Raw genomic sequence first — 24,203 nt, 5'->3', positions numbered from 1 at the left:
TAGTTATCAATTTAAATATTTAGTTAGCAAAACAACATTTAACTCTGAACCAAAGATTTAGTTTGAAATCTATATATTTAGCTCAACCTTAAAAATTTAGTTGGGATTTAAATATGTAGTTTGAAAAGTAAATATTTAGCTTCCTAACTAAATATTTTATTTGAAAACCACATATATAATATGTAAACTAAATGTTTAGGTTGTGAATTAAATATTTAGTTTGGAACTCTGATATAAATGTATGACTAACATGGTGAAAGTATGACCGATGACTGTTTTTTTTCTTTATGACAAGCTAAAACCAAAATATTGCTGTTAATCTTTTACTGTGTAGCTTTACAAACGAAACCCGATGGGTGCAAGAATACTAAATAGCCTAAGCTTTTTATGCCCTGCCCCTAACGCAAAAATCCAATCATCACCAAATAAAAGGCGTTGATCTGGCTTGGCTATCGGTGAATAAACACACTCCCCCCATACATACATGATAGTTAAGGAGATATTGATAGGTTTTTTGGTACTAAATATAGTGAAAAGGTTGGTAAGTTGGCAACAGTGGGGTGACTATTGTTAACCGAGCTAATATGTCAATCCTCTGTCAGAACAGACTAAAAATCAACAGAGGCGGATTTTCAGTCCTTTGCAGACATAAATAAGACCCATTCTTCCCAAGACTTTTTGACAATTTTTAATAAAATACATATTCCAGTCAAAAATATATGGTTTGATCTTTAATGGTATATTTGATTTTCTGACCAGGGACAACAAGGCTGATCTCAAATTTGTAAAAAACTACAAACCTCAGGTTGCGAATCGGACGCTCCGGATTCTTCTGCATGGACCAGAAGGAAAAGTCCAGTTTCATCAACTCAGTCTATACTGTCCTAAAGCAGCGAATTTACTCACAGGCTTTGGCAGATAACTACTCAAGCGGAAGTTTTACTAAAGAGGTAAAATAAATATTCACTAATTTGTTTGCAATTTTTAAAAATCCTTTCAAAATTCTTTGTTCTTATAGTTTGATGCAATAAAAGAAATCACAAGTTTCGAGTTTAAGTGTTTAAGTTTAAAATGAAAAAGAAATCTGTGTGTAAACTCACAGCACTATATTTAAATAAAAGTAGAAAAATATTGTGCAAACAATTTAAACTCACTCAATGACGACTATAACAGGTTTCTCTGAAAGAGTCACAAAACACCAGGACAGCTAATGTGTGAAAGGCATTAAAATCTTATTCTACTATTAGTTTTAGACTTTTATTTGTATAATTATTTTGTGACTTCTAAAAGCCTAGTCAGGAAGTGGTTCTGCAAATTAACCTTTGACTAGAGGGCCAATCAAAAGGACAACTGTTCCTTTTAATTTTAGCGTTTTATGTCTTTTTCCTTGCTCAAATAAATTTAGATAAATGATATACAAGGCCTAATATATTATAGTTTTCCATTTCACTGCTTTAATTAATTACTAATTTGTTGCGGGTCAAATCAGACTTTATTCAATACAATTATTTCCTAGTCCGGAGTATTAGCATTTTAAAATTACATTTCTTATACCACCATGGGAAGAGCTACAAGTTAAAACTAGAAAATTTGTGAGTCACTGTGCTAATTAGACCAGGAATAACAAAGACTCAACTTATTAGGAATTCATGGAGCATGCTGAAATGCTTCGGAGAGATGATAGATTCACAGTGGTTTCATCTTGCCTAAAGGATCACCTTGAAGCACAATCTTTCAGTTGTGCTTCAAAAACATTTATTTCATAAATATGCTTTTCTCCATTTGTGTTTTACAGTACTCAACTTATAAAGAGAAAAAAGAGGACATGTCATCCTACCCGTTTGTGTTCTGTGACATCATGGGTCTGAGCGAAGGAGAAGAAGCCTTGCAGGAAGATGTCAAACTGGCTTTAAGGGGACATGTAAAGGAAGGTTACAGGGTAAACTACTGTTTCCTCCATCCATTGTCAACATTTATTTATCCTTGGAGTGTTGCAAGGAGAACTGTTGCTATCTCCAGCAGCCATTCAGCAAGAGCCATGGTCCACTCTGAAGAGGTCACCAGTCTGTCATAAGGCAACAAAGGGACAATTTGTGGTGGAAATTTTAATTCACTACAATTATGTACACCCACTCATAACTAAGGGCTAGTTAGAAACTAATTAATCCAACATGCATCAAAAATATGCATGTTGTGAGAGTTTCCAGTTAGAGAAAATCAAAATACCTAGGGCAGGGGTAGTAAACCAGTTCAGTATTAAGAACCAAATTAAACTTATCATCACATTACTACATCAAAGCAACCCTTTCACATGTTTGTCAGTGAAAACAAGACAATGATTAGATTTGTTTAAGTGTAGTAAAAATTCATTCATAGACAAATTCACAGACATAAATTCACAAAAAAACTCATTCACAGAAAATGTTTGAGCTCCAGCTGGCAAACTGCCAGATGTGGAAATGTCTCATGCAGGACCTCTGGGAAAAGGTTAATCAGCTTCAAATGCAGGACAACCAGATTCCACAAAAGCTTCATTCCTCATGCCATAAGATTACTAAACTGCCATTAGTTTAATCTTTTATTATAAATATTTACATTAATATTTTTATTTATTTACTTATTTATTTATTATAAAAGCCTTGCAACAAAATTTCTTTCAATTTGTAAATTTTTAAACGTACAATTGAATGACAATAAACTCTTTGTATGTCTTGAACCACTTGAAGTACATGCAAATGCTTGGTGTCTTTGTAAAGGTAACAAATTAAAATTTTGGGCTGTGCAGTCCAATGTATTGTTCTAGTAACCAGGACTTAAGTAACAAAGTTTTAATAATCTACTCCAAACTGACCACTCCTTATTTCTGTAAAAAAAAGTAACTGCATGCAGCCATCAAATGCTACTGTATTTGATGGCTGCATGAAGAAATAGGCATTTAAAAATATATATATTTAAAAATATATTTTGCGCTTTCATTGTAAAATTATATATCCTTCTTTTATTTTTTTCCCCAGTTCAAACCTGAAAAACTGTGTGAGGGTGACAAGTTCTATCAGCAGACTCCAGATCCCAATGACAAAGTTCACGTTCTTGTCTGCGTAATTCCTGCAGATAAAATAGGGATGACAAGTGATGAAGTTGTGGATAAGATAAGGAGCATCAGAGAGGACGCCAGCAGCCTGCGTAAGTCCAGAAATAATATTTCTTGTGTATAAGCAATTTTACCTTGTTAAGACTTGCAAAGAAAACAGACTTTGAACATAAATATGGATGTGCAAATGCAAACACTCTTCCGAGCAATAATGTACTAAACATTGTCAGGTGACATTAGATTTAGCTGACAGTCATACTTCACAGATTGTTGCACTAAGATTATCCAAATGCAACAACTGGGAAACTTAAAAGGTTCATTTCAACATGTCATTATTACTATTTCAAGTAATGTCATTCTGCTAATTAGGCCTCTCAGATTTGTCTCTTCTTGGTCTAAGTGTTTGTAGACCTTGAATAGATTGCCCCCAACAGTGATGTTTTTATCCAGACAAATGTCTCAGACCTTATGAGAATTCTCTCTCAAAAGGTAGATAGGAAGTTTGAAGGGATAAAAACTCTGTTTTGGCATTGCTACGTTGACATGACATTCATGCACAAGGCAAAGCCCTTTTCAGAGTTCTGAAAAGGGCTTTGAAAAGATGAAGTGATTTCTGCGTGTTGGTGAGTCCTCAGTCAGTGTGAAGCAAGAAAAAAGATGGACAGCAGTGATGGGTTGACAGAAAGCCAACACTCAACATTCTATGACATTTTTCTTGTAATGATGTGCTATTTAAGTATCTAAACATTTAAATCCATTCTAATGGACAAGGTTTTTTACTTTATTTTGTATTTATTTTCAAGCGTTTATTGTCGTTAGTGTCAGAGACCAAGTAACGGGGATTTTACGGTTCAGGCTTTTTGCTTCTGAAGCCTGAGGAACAACAAGCCCATAGCTTAACAGTAGAGCAGCTCTGGTGTCGGAGTTCTAGTTCAGCTGACTGTTCAGGTTCAAAGTTGTTGCTTTTAGAAAAATATGGCCGTGTTCCTTAAGGTCTCCGTGTTATTTCGCTTTATTAGTTTTGCATGTTTCTTGTGAAGCAGGACGGTGTTTACAGCAGTGTGTACAGGCGGATCAGTAGCTCGGCTGTCTGGCTCTGGTCTGCTCTCTGGTTCCCATAAACTCTTTCAGGCTGAATACAGAAGTGATTCCATGGAAATAACACAGGAGGCTCCTTTACCTTCTTCTTTAGGCTGAAGAAGTTGATCTGGAGTGAAGTGAAGGCTGTAAACTTTGCTGTGCAGCGTTAGCTTTAACTGGTAGCGACGAATATTTACGCGTTCTCACTAAAACCAGGAAGATAGAGCACATAACACCAGTTTTAAAGTCCCTCCACTGGCTCCCTGTAGCTCAGAGAATAGACTTTAAAATACTGTTGTTAGTTTATAAATCACTGAATGGCTTAGCACCACAATACATTAAAGATCTGCTGCTGTTGTATGAACCTTCCAGACCTCTCAGGTCTTCCGGTTCTGGTCTGCTCTGCATCCCCAGAACCAGAACCAAACGAGGAGAAGCAGCTTTCAGCATCTATGCACCACAAATTTGGAACAAACTTCCAGAAAACTGTAAAACAGCTGAAACACTGACTTCTTTTAAATCTCAACTAAAAACCCACCTGTTTAGAATTGTATTTGAAATGTAATCAATTATGGAACTTGACTTAATGCTTTGTTTTAATTATTGATTCTATATTGCATTGTGTTTCTGTGTTTGTAATGATGTAAAGCACTTTGAAATGTCTTGCTGCTGAAATGTGCTATACAAATAAAATTTGATTGATTGATTGATTGATTTACAAGCCACCGTCTTCTTAATTCAGGACCGCTTGGAAATCCATGAAAACTTAAAAGCCCATTATATTAGGAAGACAGCAATGTTCATAGTATTGTTTTATTTGCGTCTGAAATACGACTTTGTCCAAGTACATCTCGCTGCAGCAAACAGGAAGGGGCGGGACGGACCACTGTCAGTCTCAGATCTTATTTGGAAATGGGACCATTGCCCTCCGGAAATGAAGGGGGCGCTATTTCCTATATTATCTGCGGCCTCCTGTTTTTATTTTCTTTTGAAATCTGTGATACATCTTCACCTATAGGAAGAATTTTCACTCTCAGCATGTATTTGAACTTCTCTCTTTATTTTCTTCAACGCAGCTCATGGTTTTTAACAAGTTCTGTAGCTTTCTGTGAACTTCTAAATCTGCTTCTTAGTTGCATCTTTTCGGGGCTGCTACTGCCTTTAGTGATGTGGGGGTGGTAACAAAACTAATATAACTCAACTCAACTGTTTGAAAAAACATGGAAGATGGCAAGAAATATTTTAGCAGAGATCATCCATCCTCTTTATTCATTAGTTTGAACCTCTGAGCTCATGAAGGCGTTACTGTGTTCCTCTGGTAACTAAGAACATTAGTTCTTACATGTAGAACAAGTAGAACAATAAATGACTTCTTCTAGAAGTCATTTATTGACAGTGCAATAATTATTCTTAACCAAACTAAATGATAACATTTACCTATAATGTGCTAAGTGTTATCAACAATTCACAAATTGTTGATAATGTGATTCTATGGATGTGATTTATCGTTTTAGAGTCGAAGATTAAAATTTTCCCTTTGATAGACTAAATAGTTTCATCTTATTTTTTCCTATGTATAAGACCAACAAAAAGTCTGTCAGAATAATATACATGGCACCGTAAAAACAAAAATGTGAATTTTTGTTTGTATCTGTTTAAGAACCCTGGTTGTAACAATCAGATTTGTTATTCCCCTGTAAACCTAATTCATTTATTTGTTATTGACTTTTGCTCAATTAAATTTCTTACATATACATTGTATTAAGGAGGAAATTTATTAGGTTAGCTTAAATTTTGGAAAAAGCATGGCTCTCTTTTCCTCCTGTTAGCCCCGGGTCCCGAGCGATGTCGTCACGGCTGGAAGACGGCGAGGCTCGATGACGTCACAGAGATACAGAGTTTAATTCAATAGAAAACACCGTATGAATTTAACAAGAAAACTTCAGAGTACAAAGAAGTACATTCTTTACCTGAGACAAAAGAATTAAAAGAAAAGAACAAAGGCGCCTTTGGAGACAGCTGATGCTTAAAAGCAAAACAGGGCAGTTGTCTGAATTCCTATTGTTGCGCATTCCCTTTTCTAGTGAAGGCGTTTCTCTTTGTTAATATATGCAAATAGGGCGTACCCCTGTTTTGACCAACCAAGAGCTGCCTTGGAAAAACTTAGACCATCCCCTGAGTTTTAATGACAAATATCAAGAGTCATTTTAGTTATTAAAGTTATAAGTTATTTTCACAAAACCTATCTTACTCCTCTGCAGTCAGCTTCTCCAAAGATTTGAATCTTTGCTTTATCACAAACAATAATGAGATAGAAGTCTTTTTCAACCTGTAAAACATAACATTCAAATCATTCTCTTTTGATTCCGATATTGTCATAGTTAGTACATTTTCAAATACATTCCATTTACTAGATTAGTACTTGTAGCTTGGGTAATATACTTTAATCTAACACACTATTGCTATCAATATTAAAAAGGTGTATCAGAAATTAAACCTAAGTGTTTCCAAGATTCCTAAGCTGTGATCAACTCCAGATGCAACTCTGAGCTCCTGGGAAACCCCCGACCTCTGACCTGTGAGCCGGGGAAGATATTCTTTATGGCCTACTAATTTAAAGCCTTTTCAAGAGCATAGTGTTTTATGGCTGCTCTAAGTTACAGCCTTGCCAGGAGACTGTTTATCTCTGATCTTCTACCTTGCATCAGCTTGTCCTTTGTCCAAATAGGAATGTTGATCTACTTAAACGCACATGGCATTAGCTTAACTATATTAAACACTCAAAAATAGCCATATTTCCTTAACAATTGCAAATGGTATTTTTATTATAGCTGATCTGATCATGTTGTTTATCAGGCCTCCTTATTTCTTTTGTTCCTCCTATAATTGATGGAGATATAAAGATATTATTTAAAATGTATAAAAGTATTGTTTATCCCATTTAATTAGTTCTACTTCCTTAAGAAAATAAAAAAATATGGTGTTTTATAAAATAAGTTATCTTTTACGGTGCCAGTAATGCCAAAATTAATAGTAAATAATAAATACTTTGTGGTATTCTGATTTAGAATTGTAATTAGAATAGCTGTGTTACCACCCGCACGCCACTAGAGGCAGTAGCAGGCCCGAAAAGATGCTCCTAAGAAGCAGATTTAGAAGTACAATGAAAGCTACAAAGTTTGTAAAAACTGTGAGTTGCGTTGAAGCAAATAAAGGAGAGAATACATGTTGAGAGTGAAAATCCTTCCTAAATAATTCTTCTGAAATTAATGTTTTACCCTATAATATTAGAGTTATCAGAAAGTTTTTTCTTCATCTAATATAAATGTTTGAGCTGAGGAATCTTTTAATTAATTAATTTATGACCGTATTTGCTTTTTTTTCGGTTTTCGCTGCCAATGTTCAGTGTGCTGTCATCTTGGCCAGAATAATTATCTTGCAAAAGAGATATTTCATCTAAATGGGATTTTCCTGGTAAAATAAAGATCAAATAAATAAAATTGGCTATAATCCATTTTGGTTTTAGGGCTGACCATTCCAGGTAAAAAGCTAAATTGTTATGAAAGGTTGAAGGCTCAGTCGATAAAGGTGGGATACACAGGGTTGGGTTCAAATACCAGAGAAGAGATAACCGGAAAATTAACATCTCACTTTTATTCTGTGCTGTTTTTAATGTTAAGACAAACATTTATCTGACATATCACAATTAATGTGAAATATTCTAGTTAGAATTTTTTATTTCTTGAAAATCAGTTTTCAATCCATATATTTTGCTTTAAATTTTCTGGCACTAAATTACTTGCTTGAAGGGGTCTATTTTCTTTTTACCATACTTGTATATTTTTAGTTACATTTAAAACAATAGAAATCAAATTTATGCAGACCTTTATAATTTAACTGAAAACATATCAGCACTTCTGATGGTATAATTTTCATATCAAATGTTGCCTAATTTTCTTTTCTCTGTTTATTATTTTTGGGCAGATATTTCTCAGATTGCTATAATCACCAAAATCGATGAATTCGATCCTGACCTGAAAAAGGATATAAAGAACGTCTACAAGCTCAAAAGCATGAAGGAAAAGGTTTGGTTAATTAACTTCTTTCAATTAAATTCCAAGGGCCCCTGACCGCCCACAAAATGTTTTCTTTTTTCATAGAAATGTTAAAAAATTGGGGCCCTGTCAATTACAAAATTAATCCTATTGTGTTTTCTAAAATTGCTTTCAGCAGTAAAAAATAAATGTTACCATTTCCAGACTAAAAAGTACACATACATATTTGCCCTGCACCCCCCTGGGTCTGCATGAAATGGTTTGTTCCTGCTTCGAGCGCTTGACGGTGTTCAGCAGCAGTTAGTAGAAGACGAGAACAACAAAGGCTGTTATTATGCCGCCAAGAAAAATAATAAAAATCAGGTTTTCAGAAAAAATTGAGATATATAGAGAAAAAGAGAAGAGTGTCAATTTGTAACAGTTTTTTTTCCCGAGAGGTGGGTAGACTGTGTGAGATTATCAACCATTCAACATAGTTAGCTTAGCTACAGACTGTTTGCCTCCATTTCACTAACATTTAATGAACAAAAGAAAGAAATTACCAACATATTCATATATTTAACTGGTACCTGTACCTTTTACCACACTTATCAGGTGAGTCAGTCAGCAGCAGCTCTAACCCACGTCCCTCCTGACCCGTTGTTCTCTCCTGAGTGAAGCTGCAGTATGTAACTTTTATAAAAATACACTTCACATATTTGTTAAAACTGTCATTATGTTGTGACAGTATGGTATGAGAGATAATCTGTGAAAAATCTATTTCCTCTGCCTTCTCCCAGTGCTATCTAGAAACAATCATTCATTGGCAGGAGAGTTTTAGTGCTGTCAAGCACAATCTCATGTGGTGTTGCTCATCCCTATGCTGCAACTAGCACAGCCTGTTGTGAATGCTCAGTTTAGTTAGCATAGCTACCAATGACAGCAGATAAACTATTTTCATGTAATAAGTTGTTTCTCCGCCATTAGCACATTTAGCAGTGAGTCACTGAGGTTGATTGACAGCGCTAAGACCCTCCTCCTGGTTCTGATTGGTTGTTTTGGTCAGAACGTTGCATTACTTTAGCTACCAATAGCAACTCAGGTAGCAGGTGGAGGAGATTGATCTTTTCACAGATTATCTGTCTCATAACAAACTGTCACAACACAGTGACAGCTTTAACAAATATGGAGAAAACATATTTTTTATTAAAGTTATATGCTGCACCTTGAATAAAATGCAACTACATAGTATTTTTTGAGAAGTCTGGATTGTCTTATGTATATTTTGCACATTGCTTTTGACTGTTGCTCATGGGGAGAGACATTTTATTAAGCTAAGTGTAATGAAAAAAAATTTAAGCAATCTATTTGCATACTGTATGTGGACTGTTGCATGTAAAAGTCACAAGCTGTAAACATTGTGCTAGTTATCAGTATTGGACCAAAGAAAGCAAGGCAGTTGCAAGCATTTAAAAATTTGACACTTTTGATGGGTCAGATAGACTCAAGAAATTGTAACAGCGAGGTGAGGGGGGCAATTTAATATTTTGTCATGGAGTCCAAGATTCCTGGTGGCGCCCCTGTTCACATGGACCACCTTACTGAAAAATTATATTAGACATTCATTAAAAGGATGAATTTAAAATAGCTTTGAGAAGGTATTTACAAGACAGACATCTACTACTGAATTACTTTGTATTTGAGTTTATTGAAAGTGCCACATTACAATAAAAATTGCTGCAAGACAATAAAAAATAAATGTTCAGTGGGTAAAAGTATGAACTTATTAAATCCCACCCCTTCTCCAGTAACATCACAAAATTATCTTATTTATAAGTACTGTATCAGTATACCTTCATTCTACTTTTACATTCTTGCTTAATGCAATACATTCAATGATGTGCTAATAATAGCTCTGGTAGTATTGGCAACAATACTGATAATATTGATTCTAACAATGCTATGCAATACCAACAATATACACTCACCGGCCACTTCATTAGGTACACCTTGCTTGGACCTTCAGATCTGCCTTAGTCCTTGGTGGCATACATTCAACAAGGTACTGGAAACATTCCTCAGAGAGTCTGGTCCATATTGACATTATAGCATCATGCAGTTGCTGCAGGTTTGTCAGCTACACATCCACGATGTGACTCTCCCCTTCCACCACATCCCAAAGGTTTCTATTGGATTGAGATCTGGTGACTGTGGAGGCCATTCAAGTTCACTGAACTCATTGTCGTGTTCAAGAAACCAGTCTGAGATGATACATGCTTTATGACATGACGTGTTATCCTGCTGGAAGTCGCCATCAGAAGATGGTACACTGTGGTCATAAAAGGATGGACATGGTCAGCAGCAATACCCAGGCAGGCTGTGTGTGGCGTTGACACAATGCTCAATTAGTACTAATGGGCCCAAAGTATGGGAGGAAAATATCCCCCACACTGTTGTACCACCACCACCAGCCTGAGCCGTCGACACAAGGCAAGATGGATCCATGCTTTCATGTTGTTAAGGCCAAATTCTGACCCGGCCATCCGAATGTCGCAGCAGAAATAGAGACTCATCAGACCAGGCATCGTTTTTCCAATCTTCCATTGTCCCATTTTGGTGAGCCTGTGTGAATTTTAGCCTCAGTTTCCTGTTCTTAGCTGTCAGGAGTGGCACCCGGTGTGGTCTTCTGCTGCTGTAGCCCAGCTGCCTCAAGGTTCAACGTGTTGTGCATTCAGAGATGCTCTTCTGCATACCTCGGTTGTAACGAGTGGTTATTTGAGTTATCGTTTCCGTTCTATCAGCTCGAACCAGTCTAGCCATTCTCCTTTGGCCACAGAATTGCCGCTCTCTGGATATCATTCTGATGCTCAGTTTGAACTGCAGCAGATCATCTCCGCCATTTCTACATGCTTAAATGCATTGAGTTGCTGCCAGGTGATTGGCTGATTCAACATTTACCTTAATGAGCAGTTGGACAGGTGTACCTAATAAAGTGGCAAGTGTATTACGTCAAAACAGTTTCTCATTTTTAGTGTAAACCATTTCCTTACACAATATTTTGAATTGTTTAATGTTTGGAAAAAGTTTCAATCCCACAGTGTTTTATAGTTTCACACCACAGACTGAAATGAATAAAAACGTTTTTATTGTGGTTCTTAAAGGGACAGTGTTGTGTAAAATATTTTTTTTAGCTTTACATCATATTATGTTATTTCATCATGAAAAACAAACCTGGAATGTTGATTTATTTTTTTCATGCATGTTTGAGAAATCCTTTAATCTCCATGGTAATGATTCAGCTGTGCAAAACACCTGGATGGACCTAGCCCCGCCTTCTCAAAGCTGTAGTTTCCAAGCCATTATGCTTCTGCCTCAAAGAGCAGTCCCTATATGTGTTTAATATTTGTAAAACATTCTACAAAATTTTCTTTTGTAGAATGTTTTCATAATAGTACAATTCTTTTAGTTTTGATCCATGGCCTCCATTTTACATTTGTATCTGTTTATGTAGTTAAAAAAAAAAAAAATTGGTTATGTATCTTATCCATTTTTAGATGTTTATGTTGAATGTGTGGCCCCCAGGAAGAGTAGATGTAAGGAACTGCTAAAAAGAGGATACAAATAAAAGGAAGAAATGTTTTTTCTCCTGTAGATGGAGAAATTTAGCTCTCTTGTTGGAATTCCCATGAACCGCATCTTCCCTGTGAAGAACTACCATGAGGAAATTGACTTGAACGATGACATCGACTCACTGATCCTCAGCGCAATGAGACATATCCTCAACTGTGGAAATGACTGCATCAACTTCCACCACAACTGGGTTGGATCTTCATGAAATACATTTGTTTTCTTTTCACTGCTTGCCTCCAGATAATGTCTTATTCATGCTAATTTTTCAGCCTTTCTATAGTTACAAAACTAATAAAATCAAATCGGTATGAAGCTGTCCGCAGCATTTAAATCTCTCTTTTATGTAAAAGGTAAGCTTTTTAATGAGGTACTTAGAATTCTTCCATGAATCATATTTTGTTGTATTTCAGGTCAGTAATCAAATGATTTTAAAATAATTAAACCTTTAGCTCTTTTACTGTGAAATGTTTCCCAGCATATCCACACTGATTTATTTAATCACAATAAACATGCTTTAAAATTCAGTTTAGTGTGATCCTTACTTACATACAGCTATATTTTCTTAGATTTACAGACTTAACCTAAATGTTGCATGTTCTGATACTTAAGCATCAACATTCCTTCATCAGTTTCAACACAATGTGATCTCTCAAAGACCTGTAAATGCAGATTTTTTTTTAATACTGCTTAAATATACATTCAGATTTATGATATAATGCAAAATATAGTAATGGGCAGGCTGCAGATGCAATAAGAAACAATAAAGTACAGCAGTTCAAGACATAAACTCACTTGAATGACTGAACATTTGTAATTTTAAAAACAAAAAATTCCTGGAGGCAAATGTAGCTTAGTGTTTCCCAACCCTGGTCCTTAAGGCACGCAACCCTTCATGTTTTAAAGGTTTCCCTGCTTAAACAAAAGAAATTGAGATGACTGGCGTAAAAGCCCGTTAATCAGCCATCAATTGAAATCAGGTATGCTGAAGTAGAACACCTAAAATATGAAGGTGCCTTAAGGATCAAGGCTACATATATGAGAAGAGAGTTTGAATGTATTAAGGAAAAGGTTAATTTATTAGATATTCTGAGGAAGAATTTGGGGAGTAAACATATACAAATAGTTATTCGATTTCTAAAGAAAACTAAATTATTTCATAGAATTTGATTATAGTAGGTGTGTTTGTGAATGGGTGCATGATGGTGGGTAGAATATAAAGTTATATATACAGTAAGTATGTATGTGTGTGTGTATGAGTATAGATAGGTATAAATATTTATATGTACAGGTAGGATATATTTATTTATTTTATTTATTATTATTATTAGTAATAGTAGTAGTAGTAGGAGTTTATATATATATAAATAGATAGACCACTACAAACCACACTCCATACCAGTAAGTGGCGGTAATGCTACTAAAGGTTTGTTGCCAACCGCCAATAAATCCAAGAAGAAGAAGAATTAGGATCAAGGCTGGGAAACACTGGAGAGACAGACAGAAAGAGAGAAAGTAAGATTGAGTGATTGTGTTGGAGAAAAAGTGGTGGAGAGAGCGAGAGAGATTGATCCATCCATCTGTAATTCAGGGTTCAGCAGCTGCACCTGGTTGCCAAATTGCATTGGTTATAACAAATGACAGCAAGTCATGTCACTTCCTGTTTTCTCACTTCCTCTGAGACTGAGACCTGTTTGAAAGGCTTTTGAATTTTCAAACCTTTCTACAGACAATCAGTGTTAAAGCTAAATCTGTTACCTCAGCGCTATACCAACCACACCAGGTCCCCACGTGAATGCAAGCTTTGGATCGATTTATATTTTGAAAACCAAGGTGAGATTTTTTTGGATAATTTCATTCCCCTGTGAAATCTCTGATGGGGAACTACCCTTGATTTAAGAACTTATTTTTTGGAGAGCCTGCCTGAGTTGTTAGGAACTGTGGACTAAACAATGGACCTGACGCAGAATTATGGACTCTTATTTTTTAACACTTTTGTTTTGCTCCTGACTTGAATACAATTATTTTCCCATTTTAAACGTAGTCTAGGTTTAACTAAACTCTAAAGCTTCCAAAACTGTCAAAGCAGTCATAGAATAAAAAACAACTCAATTTTATGATCCAACACCAGAGGCATAATCATCAGTGCTCTGAAACATTTCTGACAATGCCACACCCACTCCTTTATCTGCTTCCCTTTCAGTCACTGGTGTGGAACAGAAACAATACGCCACTGGTTACATTTATATCATAGAAAAACCATCCATAATAGATGAGCCACAATATTTGTGTACAAATACAGGCTAACTTACTTTCATCCCCAACTGAAAACTCCAGTTAGAAATCAAACATCCAATAAATGTTTCTCCTATGAGTTCTGCAGTTTCTGTAATTTCATCAAAGCAGCTCATAATACAGAGTAAAGAGAAATAACAATCTTGGTATAAAATTAGGATAATTTGACATTTCCAATTATTTATTTGACCACCAATTTAAAATCTGAAAAATATATTAGCATGGTTAAAGCTGCCCTTTATCAGGGTTCCTATGTTTTAAGCCATATATTACTTTTGGAATACGATCAATGACATGGTGTTTCATGATTCAAGGTGGCACCTCAGTCAAAAACAAAAATATGAAAGAGCATTTAAATTATTTATAATCCTCCACTTTGGATTAATTATTCTTGAGTTATAAGTTATATTCAGAAAGAGTATTTAGCCCCTGAATTACTACCGAAAGATAAAGAAAGAGGACACAACATGCATAAGTCTTAACTTCAGGATGTACAAAGTTATCCTGTTAGACATGAGCACAGTTATCCATGTGTTGTTGATAAGGTATAAAATATTCTTTTTAACAAGTTACATTGATCTGACATTTGTAACAACTCAATAAGATAGAGCTAGATGAAGTTCAAGGAAAGCTCTACTAAAACAATTAACACATTCACAGTTACAGACATAAAACATTCATAAACTGGACAATAAATGAAAAATGAGTCAATTCACACATCAGGCAAAAGCTGAAGAGCATGTTTCTGTCTAATATGGCTGCAAAAGAAAAACTTTTGGTTGATTTGAATACAGTTTGTGTGCCTTTATTTCCCGTTGCTGATGAGGACAGTTACTTTAAGAAAAAAGAGTCAGTGCTGTATAATACCATGACTAGGATTGCAAGTTGTATGATTGTGAGTATGTGTGAAGAGGTTGTGCAAAATTTGTGTATTTATAAAATACTTGGTTGTACTAACCAGCAGTGTGCTGCCTTTTGTAAGTTAAGCTGGACCAGCAAGGTTGAAAACCGCACTAGAACGCCCCCTGGTGGATATTTTGTTATGTTTTGGTGACGCTAAAAAAAGAATATAGGTCCAAGACCTGAGTGAAGTTGGCCCCCCCACCTTCTTCAAATTAGACAAAATTGGTGTCAATCAACTCGGCTACGTTTGTGCTGGTTTGTGCAGCAAAATTTTTTGTTTGTGCCGCTATCATTTTAAAGATATAAAGAAATGTTTTTAGAGGTCATCAAAGGTCAACCAGCCCTCTTAATATCTTTAAAATGATAGCTGCACAAATGAAAATCTTTGCTGCACAAACCAGCACAAATGTAGCCGAGTTGATTGACACCCATTTCGTCTGATTTGAAGAAGGTGGGGGGCTGGTTGACCTTTGATGACCTCTAAAAACATTTCTTTATATCTTTAAAATGATAGCGGCACAAACGAAAATTTTTGCTGCACAAACCAGCACAAACGTAGCCGAGTTGATTGACACCAATTTTGTCTAATTTGAAGAAGGTGGGGGGGCCAACTTCACTCAGGTAGATCCAAGATGATGGAACGCAACACGAACAGTTCATGTATTAAGTTGATTATCCTTATAAGTTGTGTTTCAGACAAGATTTGTTCGTAAGTATTGGTTAATTGTGAAAACAATAATTGTCTCTTTGTTTAATGTAACTGGTATAAATAATTGTACGCTGGAGTCATTTAGGAAAAAGTTTTTATTTTTTTATTTTTAGCTAGCAGCAAGAATAGCTAAGTTCCTATGTTCGTTGGCTAATACTCAGTTTTGTATGTTTCAATTTACGATGGCCAAAGTGATGGCAGTGGTCAGAGGCCACTCTTCAATAAACAAGTAGAAAAGAAACAAGTTTGGTTATTGGAGCGTTGTTGTCTGGCTGTCTAGCTGCTGAAAACTGGAAATCTCAGGGCGAGGACAGCACAGTAAAGAACATCAGCGCAGCGGGCCACAACCACGAGGAGATATTCAGCACATTAACCATGAGCCTGCGGTCAGGTAAAGCAGATGACATGGAGAACAAGGATAATGCAAGCAAAACAGACACAAGTTCTAAGTCTACATGCTCATGTACATCCAAACGTTCGTCCACAAGTTCTGCAGCATTAAAAGCATGAGCAAAAGCAGAGGCTGCACATGCTCAGTTGGCATTTTCAGAAAAAGAAGCAGCCATAATGAAGCAGAAAACTGAGCTTGAAGCTAATTTGCATATTTTGAGTTCTCGAAAGCTGTTGCAGCTGCAGAAGCAGAAGTTGCAGTTTATGAAGAGGAGGAGGTTCTCTCAAAAATTGAACAGGACTATCCATTAGCAGGACCACCTCCAGTCCAAAGCAGCGTACGGCAGAGTATGTTCAAAAACATTCAGACATTAGTTTTGAAGGCTTCTCGTTGCCAGCAGATCCACTCACCTCTCATAAGGCTGCACGTGAACAGTGTGAAAACGCCATGAAAGAAGAAATGGACAATAACAGCTCACATAGTGCAGAAACAGCCAAGCCTAAAGTGGCGCACATAGCACAACACAGAGAGCGACTGAACCCCCCATACTATATCCGTTCCACACTCCTCCAACATCAACAGAGGCACAAGGTGTACAGGAGATTACCAAGTACCTTACACGGAGAGAACTGTTAAGTTCAGGACTTTTGCAGTTTGATGACCACCCAGAGAATTACTGGTCGTGGAAAACGTCATTTCAAAATGCTATTAAAGATTTGAACATTACAGCCCAAGAAGAGCTAGATTTAATGGTCAAATGGCTGGGAGCTGAGTCTGGACAACAGGCAAAAAGAATCCGCTCAGCCAACATCTTTAGTCCAACTGTAGCACTGGACCTTGTGTGGCAAAGACTGGAGGAATCTTACTGTTCTCCTGAAGTAGTGGAAAATGCACTCTTAAAAAAGATCAAACAGTTTCCCAAACTCAACAACAGAGACAACATAAAGTTAAGAGAGCTGGGTGACATTCTTCAGGAAATTGAATGTGCAAAAGATGGATGATACTTACTAGGACTCTCATATTTGGACACGGCTCGCGGAGTCAATCTCATTGTGGAGAAGTTACCCTATGGACTACAGGAAAAATGGATTGCCACAGGTGCAAAATATAAAGAGGAACATAAAGTTGCCTTTCCCCCTTTCAGTGTTTTTTCAAGGTTTGTAAGACAACAAGCCAAAATAAGAAATGACCCAAGCTTCGATATCACACCTGCCAACGCAAGCTTCAAAAAAGAGAAAAGCTTCAAAAGCAATAACAGGCAAGTGATTACTGTACACAAAACAGACATCCCTATATATGCTAGTACATTTCAAACTAGTTACAGTAAGCTTATAAAAAGCCCTGACAAGGTTTGTCCTATACATAAGAAGCCTCATCCACTTACAAAGTGTAAAAGTTTCAGAGCAAAACGCATAGATGAGCGCAAGCCATTTTAAAAAGAAAACAGAATCTGTTTTAAATGCTGTGGCTCTACCCAGCATCTAGCAAGGGACTGCAAGGTGCAAATAAAGTGTATGGACTGTGGCAGCGACAGACATTTAGCAGTGCTACATCCAGGTCCGCTCCCTCCTCCAGCTGAGAGCTTTGAAGCTGGTAAAGATGATGGAGGGGAGACGTGAATCACAAAGCACTTACCGGTAATAATTTTCCATATATTGTAAATCTTTGCTTTACTGCAAACTGACATGGACATTGAGTTAAGCTTGTTGTTCTTGGTCTGGAAGGTGAAGATCCCAGACCAACTCAAAGCAGATGTTTCAGGTCACGTTTACAAAAATATATTTCTAAACATCTTTTGTTTTCAATCAGAAGTGGCTGAATGAGTCAGAGGTTAAAGCAAACCAGGACAGAAACAACTAACAGTGAAACTACAGGTAATTTAATCGACTTTTGTTTAAAAATAGTTTGAAGCCAATAAACTAGTCAAAACTACTTAAAATGATCAAAATGATTATTATGTTTGTATTCTTTAACTCCCGTTAAATAAAAGTCTTTAGAAGCTGAAGTGACCAACGTTAAAGGAAAGGTCTTACCTTCTGCTGCAGCTTGACAAACAGAAACTCACCAGTCAGAAAAACAGGAAGTTTAACTCATCATTTTCCTTGGTTTCAGGCATCTTCTGTGTCTGGTGACCTTCTTCCTCTGTTGTCCATAACGGCCAGATGCTCCACAAACGCCTCATTAATAACCTCATTGATTAATGCTTGAAATTTAAAAGTTCAGTAGAACCTCAGTTACTGTGCTGTGAACCAGTATGATTTTACTTATGTTGCTGCATCTTAGTCACACTTTCATTTTCAGAACAGAGAACAGAGATAACCATCAAGTGATTTTGTGAATCTAATTTCACTCTGAAGGAAGTTTGATTCCCTCTACTTTGAGATTGTTTTAGTTTCAGCCATATTGGAAGGTTTTTATGGATGTTTAACAGTTTTTTTTAAATTTAGATTTATAAGTTCAGGATTTCTTTTGGACCAAAATGTAATTTAAAGCAACTTAAATGTTTTGCACCAGAAAGTTTGGCTACATGCGAAAGACATGTAACATGAGAGACAACTCGGACAAAGGATTAAAGTTTTAAAAATTCTGGCTTTTAAGTATTTTTATAAATTGTGACAAAATTAAATTATACTAATGTAAAAGTATTCCTTTGATAGCAATAATTTCTCAGTAACAACCTCGTTTTGTTTTCATGACTTGACTAGTTGAACAGTTATAATTACACAAATCAGGTTTCACTTCAAAACCAATTTTATTATATATAATAAAATTAATTTGGAGGGATTATTCCAAATTATGATTATGATGATTCCTATGTGTGCGGATAAGCAGTCCCAAGCTAAATGTATTTAATTTCTATTGCAGTCTGCCTACCATCCTCTGCCGATCAGCCAGGGAAGAAGTCGGCAGGTTGGTCTGACGGATTGGCTCGCCATCAATAACTGATCGATCCGACACAAAAACCTGACCTGTCAACCAAAGAGTCATAAAACACAATGAGTTTCTAATATTTAGATTTCCAAGAGAACAGGTTTAAATCCTTGCAAACACTTTCTGCACCAGAAGAACATAAATTTACAAACTTCTGGTACCTGACGGGTTCTGTAGATATCTACAGGTCAGCTGTGGAACCAAATATTATTGATATTTATTTAAATTTTAGCATATCAGGCTCTGTGAGTGCATGAAAATGCTGAGTCAGATGTTTAGACATGATTTTAAACCAAACCTTTTCCACCTGATAAGGAACTTGATCTCCAATTAAATATTGAGCTTCTACTGCCGGTTTATTGAAGACATCAAAGATTATTATTTATTTTACTTAATTTGGCTCTTTGGGGGGTAAAAAGATAAAATATCTAATCTGCAGAGATATTTGATCATAGCTCAAATCTGCAGCTAATTAAATATTAGAGGAAGCGCTCAGCTTTTAATTTGGCGTTGGGGGTTTGGGAGAATCGGCGCCTCCTGAGCTAATTAAATGTTTTGAACCTCGGCTCATTAAAGTTGTTCCTCCATCAGAGCGAGAAAAGAGGAGAAATGTGAATCCTGCAGCAGCTGCAGAGGCTCAGAAACCATTCTGTTGATTTTTTCCACCTCTTGAGTCCAGTTTCCCCACATCTACTGATGGTGAAATGTGAAATGCTTCTGCAGTGCTGACGACTGTTTTCTGTTCTGCAGATCTGAAGCGTTTCCTGAGAGGCAGAGTGGGCGATCAGCTCAGCAGCCTCGTCTTGGCAGGAGTGATTGACGGCTCAGTCAGGCTGGAGGACGCGGCGCCCACTGAGTGTGTGTGACACTGTGGGGGCTCCAGGTCCATTGTGTCCTCCTGGTGCGGCTGCAGCTGGGAGGCGGAGGGGCGATGTGCAACCAACCGAGGTGAGGAGATAATGGGAAGCAAAGAGCATCATTACCTCTCTCCTCCCCCATTTAACCCAGAGGAAAAGACGAAGTGGATGTCCGTTTGACGTTCTGGATGTGGAAAATAATTCACAACAATGCAGAATCTAAGAAGCTCAACATATTTTATTGCTTCTCATACAAGCGTGTACAGCTGAAGCAGAAAGTGAAGGATTTCTAGAAATTATTGATGAGATCAGAGCAAACCCAAAGCAGACATGGTGAAGAAGGCAGCAGCGTTCAATAAAAATTCAACACACATTCAGTCGCTGTGATTTTCTCAGCAAAGCCATTAAAAAAGAAAAGAGGCCATCAAAGCAATTTCCAGCTAATCTGCTGGAAGGTTTCCTCACCAATCTCCAGAAACAGACCGACTGTCCAAGGCAGGTGTTGGTTTGTTAAATTCACCTTTTCACAAATGAATAAAGAAAAATCTGCATCTAACTGCTGATGGCTGTTTTTACAATGATGTGGATTTTCTCACCCAGTGAGAAAAAACAAGAAGCTAAAAACTTTCCTTAACAATTATTAAAAAAAAAAAAAACAAGATGGTTCCAGTTAGACTGTACATCGTTTTCAATGAACTTCAAGTATCAGCTGTAGAATTTAGAAACAGAACAAAAAAATGAACAGGGACAAAGACAAGATGAGCTAAAAACAATCTGGACAGGTTGCTAGCCCAACGCTGCTTTAGCCACATGTATTTTGATGCCATTATCGCCACCTAGTGGGGCTTTCAAAAATAATCAGCATTTGAATATAATTAACTGTAACACATTTATTATTTAGTGATGGTTAAAATCTGGAGAAACTGAGATATTTTCTCTCCGGTAACCTGCGAAGGATGTTTGTCATGTTTTCATTACTATGAAGTGGTGAACACTGCTAACTAAGTTAGCTACGCTAAACCTAAAACAGAAAATTATAAAAATTAGTTCCTCTAACGATAAAGTGGTACACCAGTATGTTTAGCCGACGCTGTGCTAATGCGCTAGCTTCAATTTAAATTATATTTGCCCTTTAATTTTGACAGTCACCATCCACTGCCAGTAGGTGGCGATGATGTGTTTTAATTGTTGCTGTGGGGGAAACAAGTTTCTGTCCTTTAATGACATACATTCAATTTAACCAACAGTAACAAGTTTAAGAGTATTGTGGTTAAACCACAAAGATAAAAAATATATATAAATAAAATTACAAGAATAAAGTCGTATCAGAGTAAAGTCAAGATAAAGTCATAATATTGTAACTTTATTCCGGTTTGATTTTGACTTTATTACTCCTTTATTCTTAATAGTATGAGTTTATTTTAGCTAGACTACAAATTTATTCTTTGTATTATTTTCATAATATTATGACTTTCCTCACATAAAGCCATGACTTTATTCTCGTACAAGTTCATTCGTAGAATCCAATTACTTTACTCTCATAATTTTATTTTAAGTTTTTTCTTAGTATGATCCTTAGTTCGCTGCCAAAACATGTGACAAATGCGGACAAAGTTTTAAAAACCTGAATTGTGATTTTTTAGCTAAAATAAATTATTGTGGGAACATCAGACTGCTGTTGGTACATTTTCTTAATTTCCCTGCATCTTTTTCTCTGTTTCCACAGAACCTGCAAAAATAAAAATAAATTAATATGATGGAAATTGAACCTAGAAAAATCTGATAAGTAAAACAATATTTTACTTCATTTACCGAGATTTACTGGATGGAGTTTTTGTGCAGAGATGAATCATGCATGATGCACCTGTACATCATTTTCTTTTCTTTTTTTCTGTCTGCATTTTTTTCCTCATCAGACATTAAAAATTTTTAAATAAGCTTTAGGTTTGCTTTCTTAACTTTCCAGTTTTCTTCTGCATCCTGTTCACAGTAATTTTTTTATTATTCACTCTGCAAGTAATAAAGGAAACAAAGTAATTCAGTTTTTTTGGATCTAGTATTAAACTTTTTTTTCATGCACTGCAAGAACAAACAGCATAAAAATAAAAAAGTGTTGCCTGTAATGTTGCATTGGGGCCCCGTCCCCAGAACTGTTGGCTGCAGCCCTGTTGGAGCATTAGCTCTATCTGAAGGCAGAAAATTGGCTGGAATAAAATGGCTTTTTGGTTTCAGTTTGAGCTGAAACGTTTTTTGTCTTCAGGTTTTTGGTTTCAGTGAAGCTGCAGCGTCGCGTTTTAAAGGTTTTCAGCCTTTTTTGTCTCTGAGGTTCGTTTTTTTTTAGAGTCCTGCTCTGCTTCTGAGGCATTCAGCTGAATCTACAATCTGTCATTTACAACATTTAGTAATTATCCCCTCCACACACACACACACACACACACACACACACACACCACCCCCACTTCAGGCGCCTGAACGCCACATTTCCCCTCCGCCTGAGCGTCAGACGTACTCCTGCAGGCTGTAGTTGTCCTTCAGGTCTTTCTGTGGGAGTTTCTGCCGGTCCAGAACCGTTTTCTCCTGCCTCACCTCATCCGTCTGCAGCCGCACACTTTTCTTCTTCTTCTGTTTGGGTTCCACTTTCGGCTCCTGCCTCCTTTCCAGTCTGATTGAGTCGGAGTTTGAGACGCTGTCCGGTCCGGAGGACCCGCTTCCTGGACAGGACAGACAGAAGATGACTCCTCCGGCCAGCAGGAACCCGGCGGCGATGAAGGTGACGCAGAGCGCGCCGCCGGGCTGGTACTTGCTGCTGTCCGGCAGGTCGGTGGTCAGGAAGGCGGTGATGACCTCGTTGGTGAAGAGCGCCGCCGGAACCAGGCAGAGCAGGCTGGCCAGAACGAAGCAGCCGCCCGCCGCCATCGCCGTGTGACCCTTCGCCCGATGGCTGCCCCCCCACCGGGTGCATTTGAGCCCCAGCGAGGCGAGGCAGAGCCCGAACGCTGCCACCATGCAGCACAGAACCATGCCAGCCCGCATCATCTGCAGCGACGGCGGCAGCGACAGCACGGAGTCCTTCATGGTGCAGCTGAAGACGCCGGAGCTGTACCACACGCAGTCCGCCCACAGACCCTGCATCTGAGAGATGGGGGTCATGATGCTGCTCCACGCGTTCACGCTCACCTTCCAGTTGGGCAGCAGCGTCGCCACGGTGGCGCCCAGGACACCCAGCAGCGCCAGGGCGAACGCCAGGATCTGAATGGCGGCGGACAGCATGTTTTACCCCCCCGGTCCCCAGGACACGGGGCAGATAATTCCTCCAGCGGGGGGAGTGAGACGTGAGCGTGGGAGCGTGACGGACGCAGCTGAGGCTGGAAATCTGGAAGCGCCGGCTCAATGGCTCAATTGGTGATCATTGACTCCTAATTAAGTGTTCTTAAAGCGGCGGCGTCCCTCGCCGCCCCGCTGGACTGAAGCGATCCGTTTCCTCCTGATGCAGCCAAACATCTGGAGGAAGTTGAGCAGAGACGAACCCGCTCCGTCCAGCGGAGAGCGAGAGCGCAGCGTGTGTGGGTACACTACCCCTCCGCCTGCCGTCTCCTTGGAAACCGGACAGCTTCAGCCCATCCTGCAGAAGAACCAGCAGAAGAACCCGGTTCTGCTCTCCAGCCTGAAGGTCAGCGCCGCCTCTCACCGCTTCTGGGTCGCTTCCTGCAAACCTGGGTGAAGATAAGAGCCGCCGCTGATAGCATCAGATCATTTGGGCTTCCAGAAGCGTCTTCGTCTGGTTTTGGTGATAAAGCAGAGAATCAAGGTGAAGAACCTCTGCAACGCGCTGATAAGGGTCCGCGGACCCGCCCGTCCGCCCGCCCACCAGCGCGGCCCGGCAGCCTGTTATTACCATAATCCTCCACACACAGCCTGCAAACTGTAAACACACATTTTCCTACCGGCTTCTCTGGGAGAGAAGAAGTTTAAAGAGTCCGCAGGCGTCGGTTCTGGCTAATTGATGTTGTTGCGTTCAGGTTGAAAACTCCCAACAAAGAGGAAACAGAACCCAGACGTTTTGGTTCCCACCGCAGAGGCAGAGCTGACGTCTGTGATTGAATGCGGCCGCGTTTCACATTCTGCTGCAGCAGTTTGGGTTCGTTGTCCTTTCACAATAAGACGCGTGGATCTGCAGCAGCAGCAACGACGCAGAGACCCGACCGGATCCGTTTGGACAGGAAAACGGTTTCACCTGATCGGGACGGGATCGACGGGGCGGAGAAACTACAAACCATGGACTTCT

The 24,203-nt window shown here is 38.1% G+C and overlaps 2 protein-coding genes and 1 long non-coding RNA gene across 4 annotated transcripts; 1 reads left to right on the top strand and 2 right to left on the bottom strand.

Annotated features, from left to right (window-relative positions):
* The first annotated feature begins 770 nt into the window (after positions 1-770).
* Positions 771-12,359, top strand: LOC114158267 (interferon-induced protein 44-like). 2 transcript variants are annotated; one of them, XM_028039618.1, is made up of 6 exons: positions 771-950; positions 1,796-1,939; positions 3,015-3,175; positions 5,052-5,059; positions 8,156-8,256; positions 11,858-12,359. In XM_028039618.1, exons 1-6 carry the CDS (start codon positions 837-839, stop codon positions 12,038-12,040), a joined length of 711 nt encoding a protein of 236 aa, XP_027895419.1. In that variant the 5' UTR covers positions 771-836; the 3' UTR covers positions 12,041-12,359. The 2 variants fall into 2 exon arrangements, with proteins under 2 accessions (XP_027895419.1, XP_027895418.1); XM_028039617.1 differs by lacking the exon at positions 5,052-5,059 and having other exon boundaries at positions 3,015-3,183.
* A 3,486-nt stretch (positions 12,360-15,845) lies between these two features.
* On the bottom strand, positions 15,846-17,490 carry LOC114158628 (uncharacterized). The gene is made up of 2 exons (XR_003598444.1): positions 17,139-17,490; positions 15,846-16,120 (listed from the first exon to the last, which is right to left on the bottom strand). It is a non-coding gene; the product is annotated as an uncharacterized LOC114158628 (long non-coding RNA).
* A 2,648-nt stretch (positions 17,491-20,138) lies between these two features.
* On the bottom strand, positions 20,139-24,203 carry LOC114158625 (claudin-20-like). Its single transcript, XM_028040312.1, has one exon. The coding sequence runs from the start codon at positions 23,186-23,188 to the stop codon at positions 22,418-22,420; it is 771 nt and encodes a 256-aa protein (XP_027896113.1). The 5' UTR covers positions 23,189-24,203; the 3' UTR covers positions 20,139-22,417.

Source organism: Xiphophorus couchianus, chromosome 15, assembly GCF_001444195.1.
Source record: "Xiphophorus couchianus chromosome 15, X_couchianus-1.0, whole genome shotgun sequence".
Classification (NCBI taxonomy): domain Eukaryota; kingdom Metazoa; phylum Chordata; class Actinopteri; order Cyprinodontiformes; family Poeciliidae; genus Xiphophorus; species Xiphophorus couchianus.
This window is presented reverse-complemented; position numbering and strand designations above follow the sequence as displayed.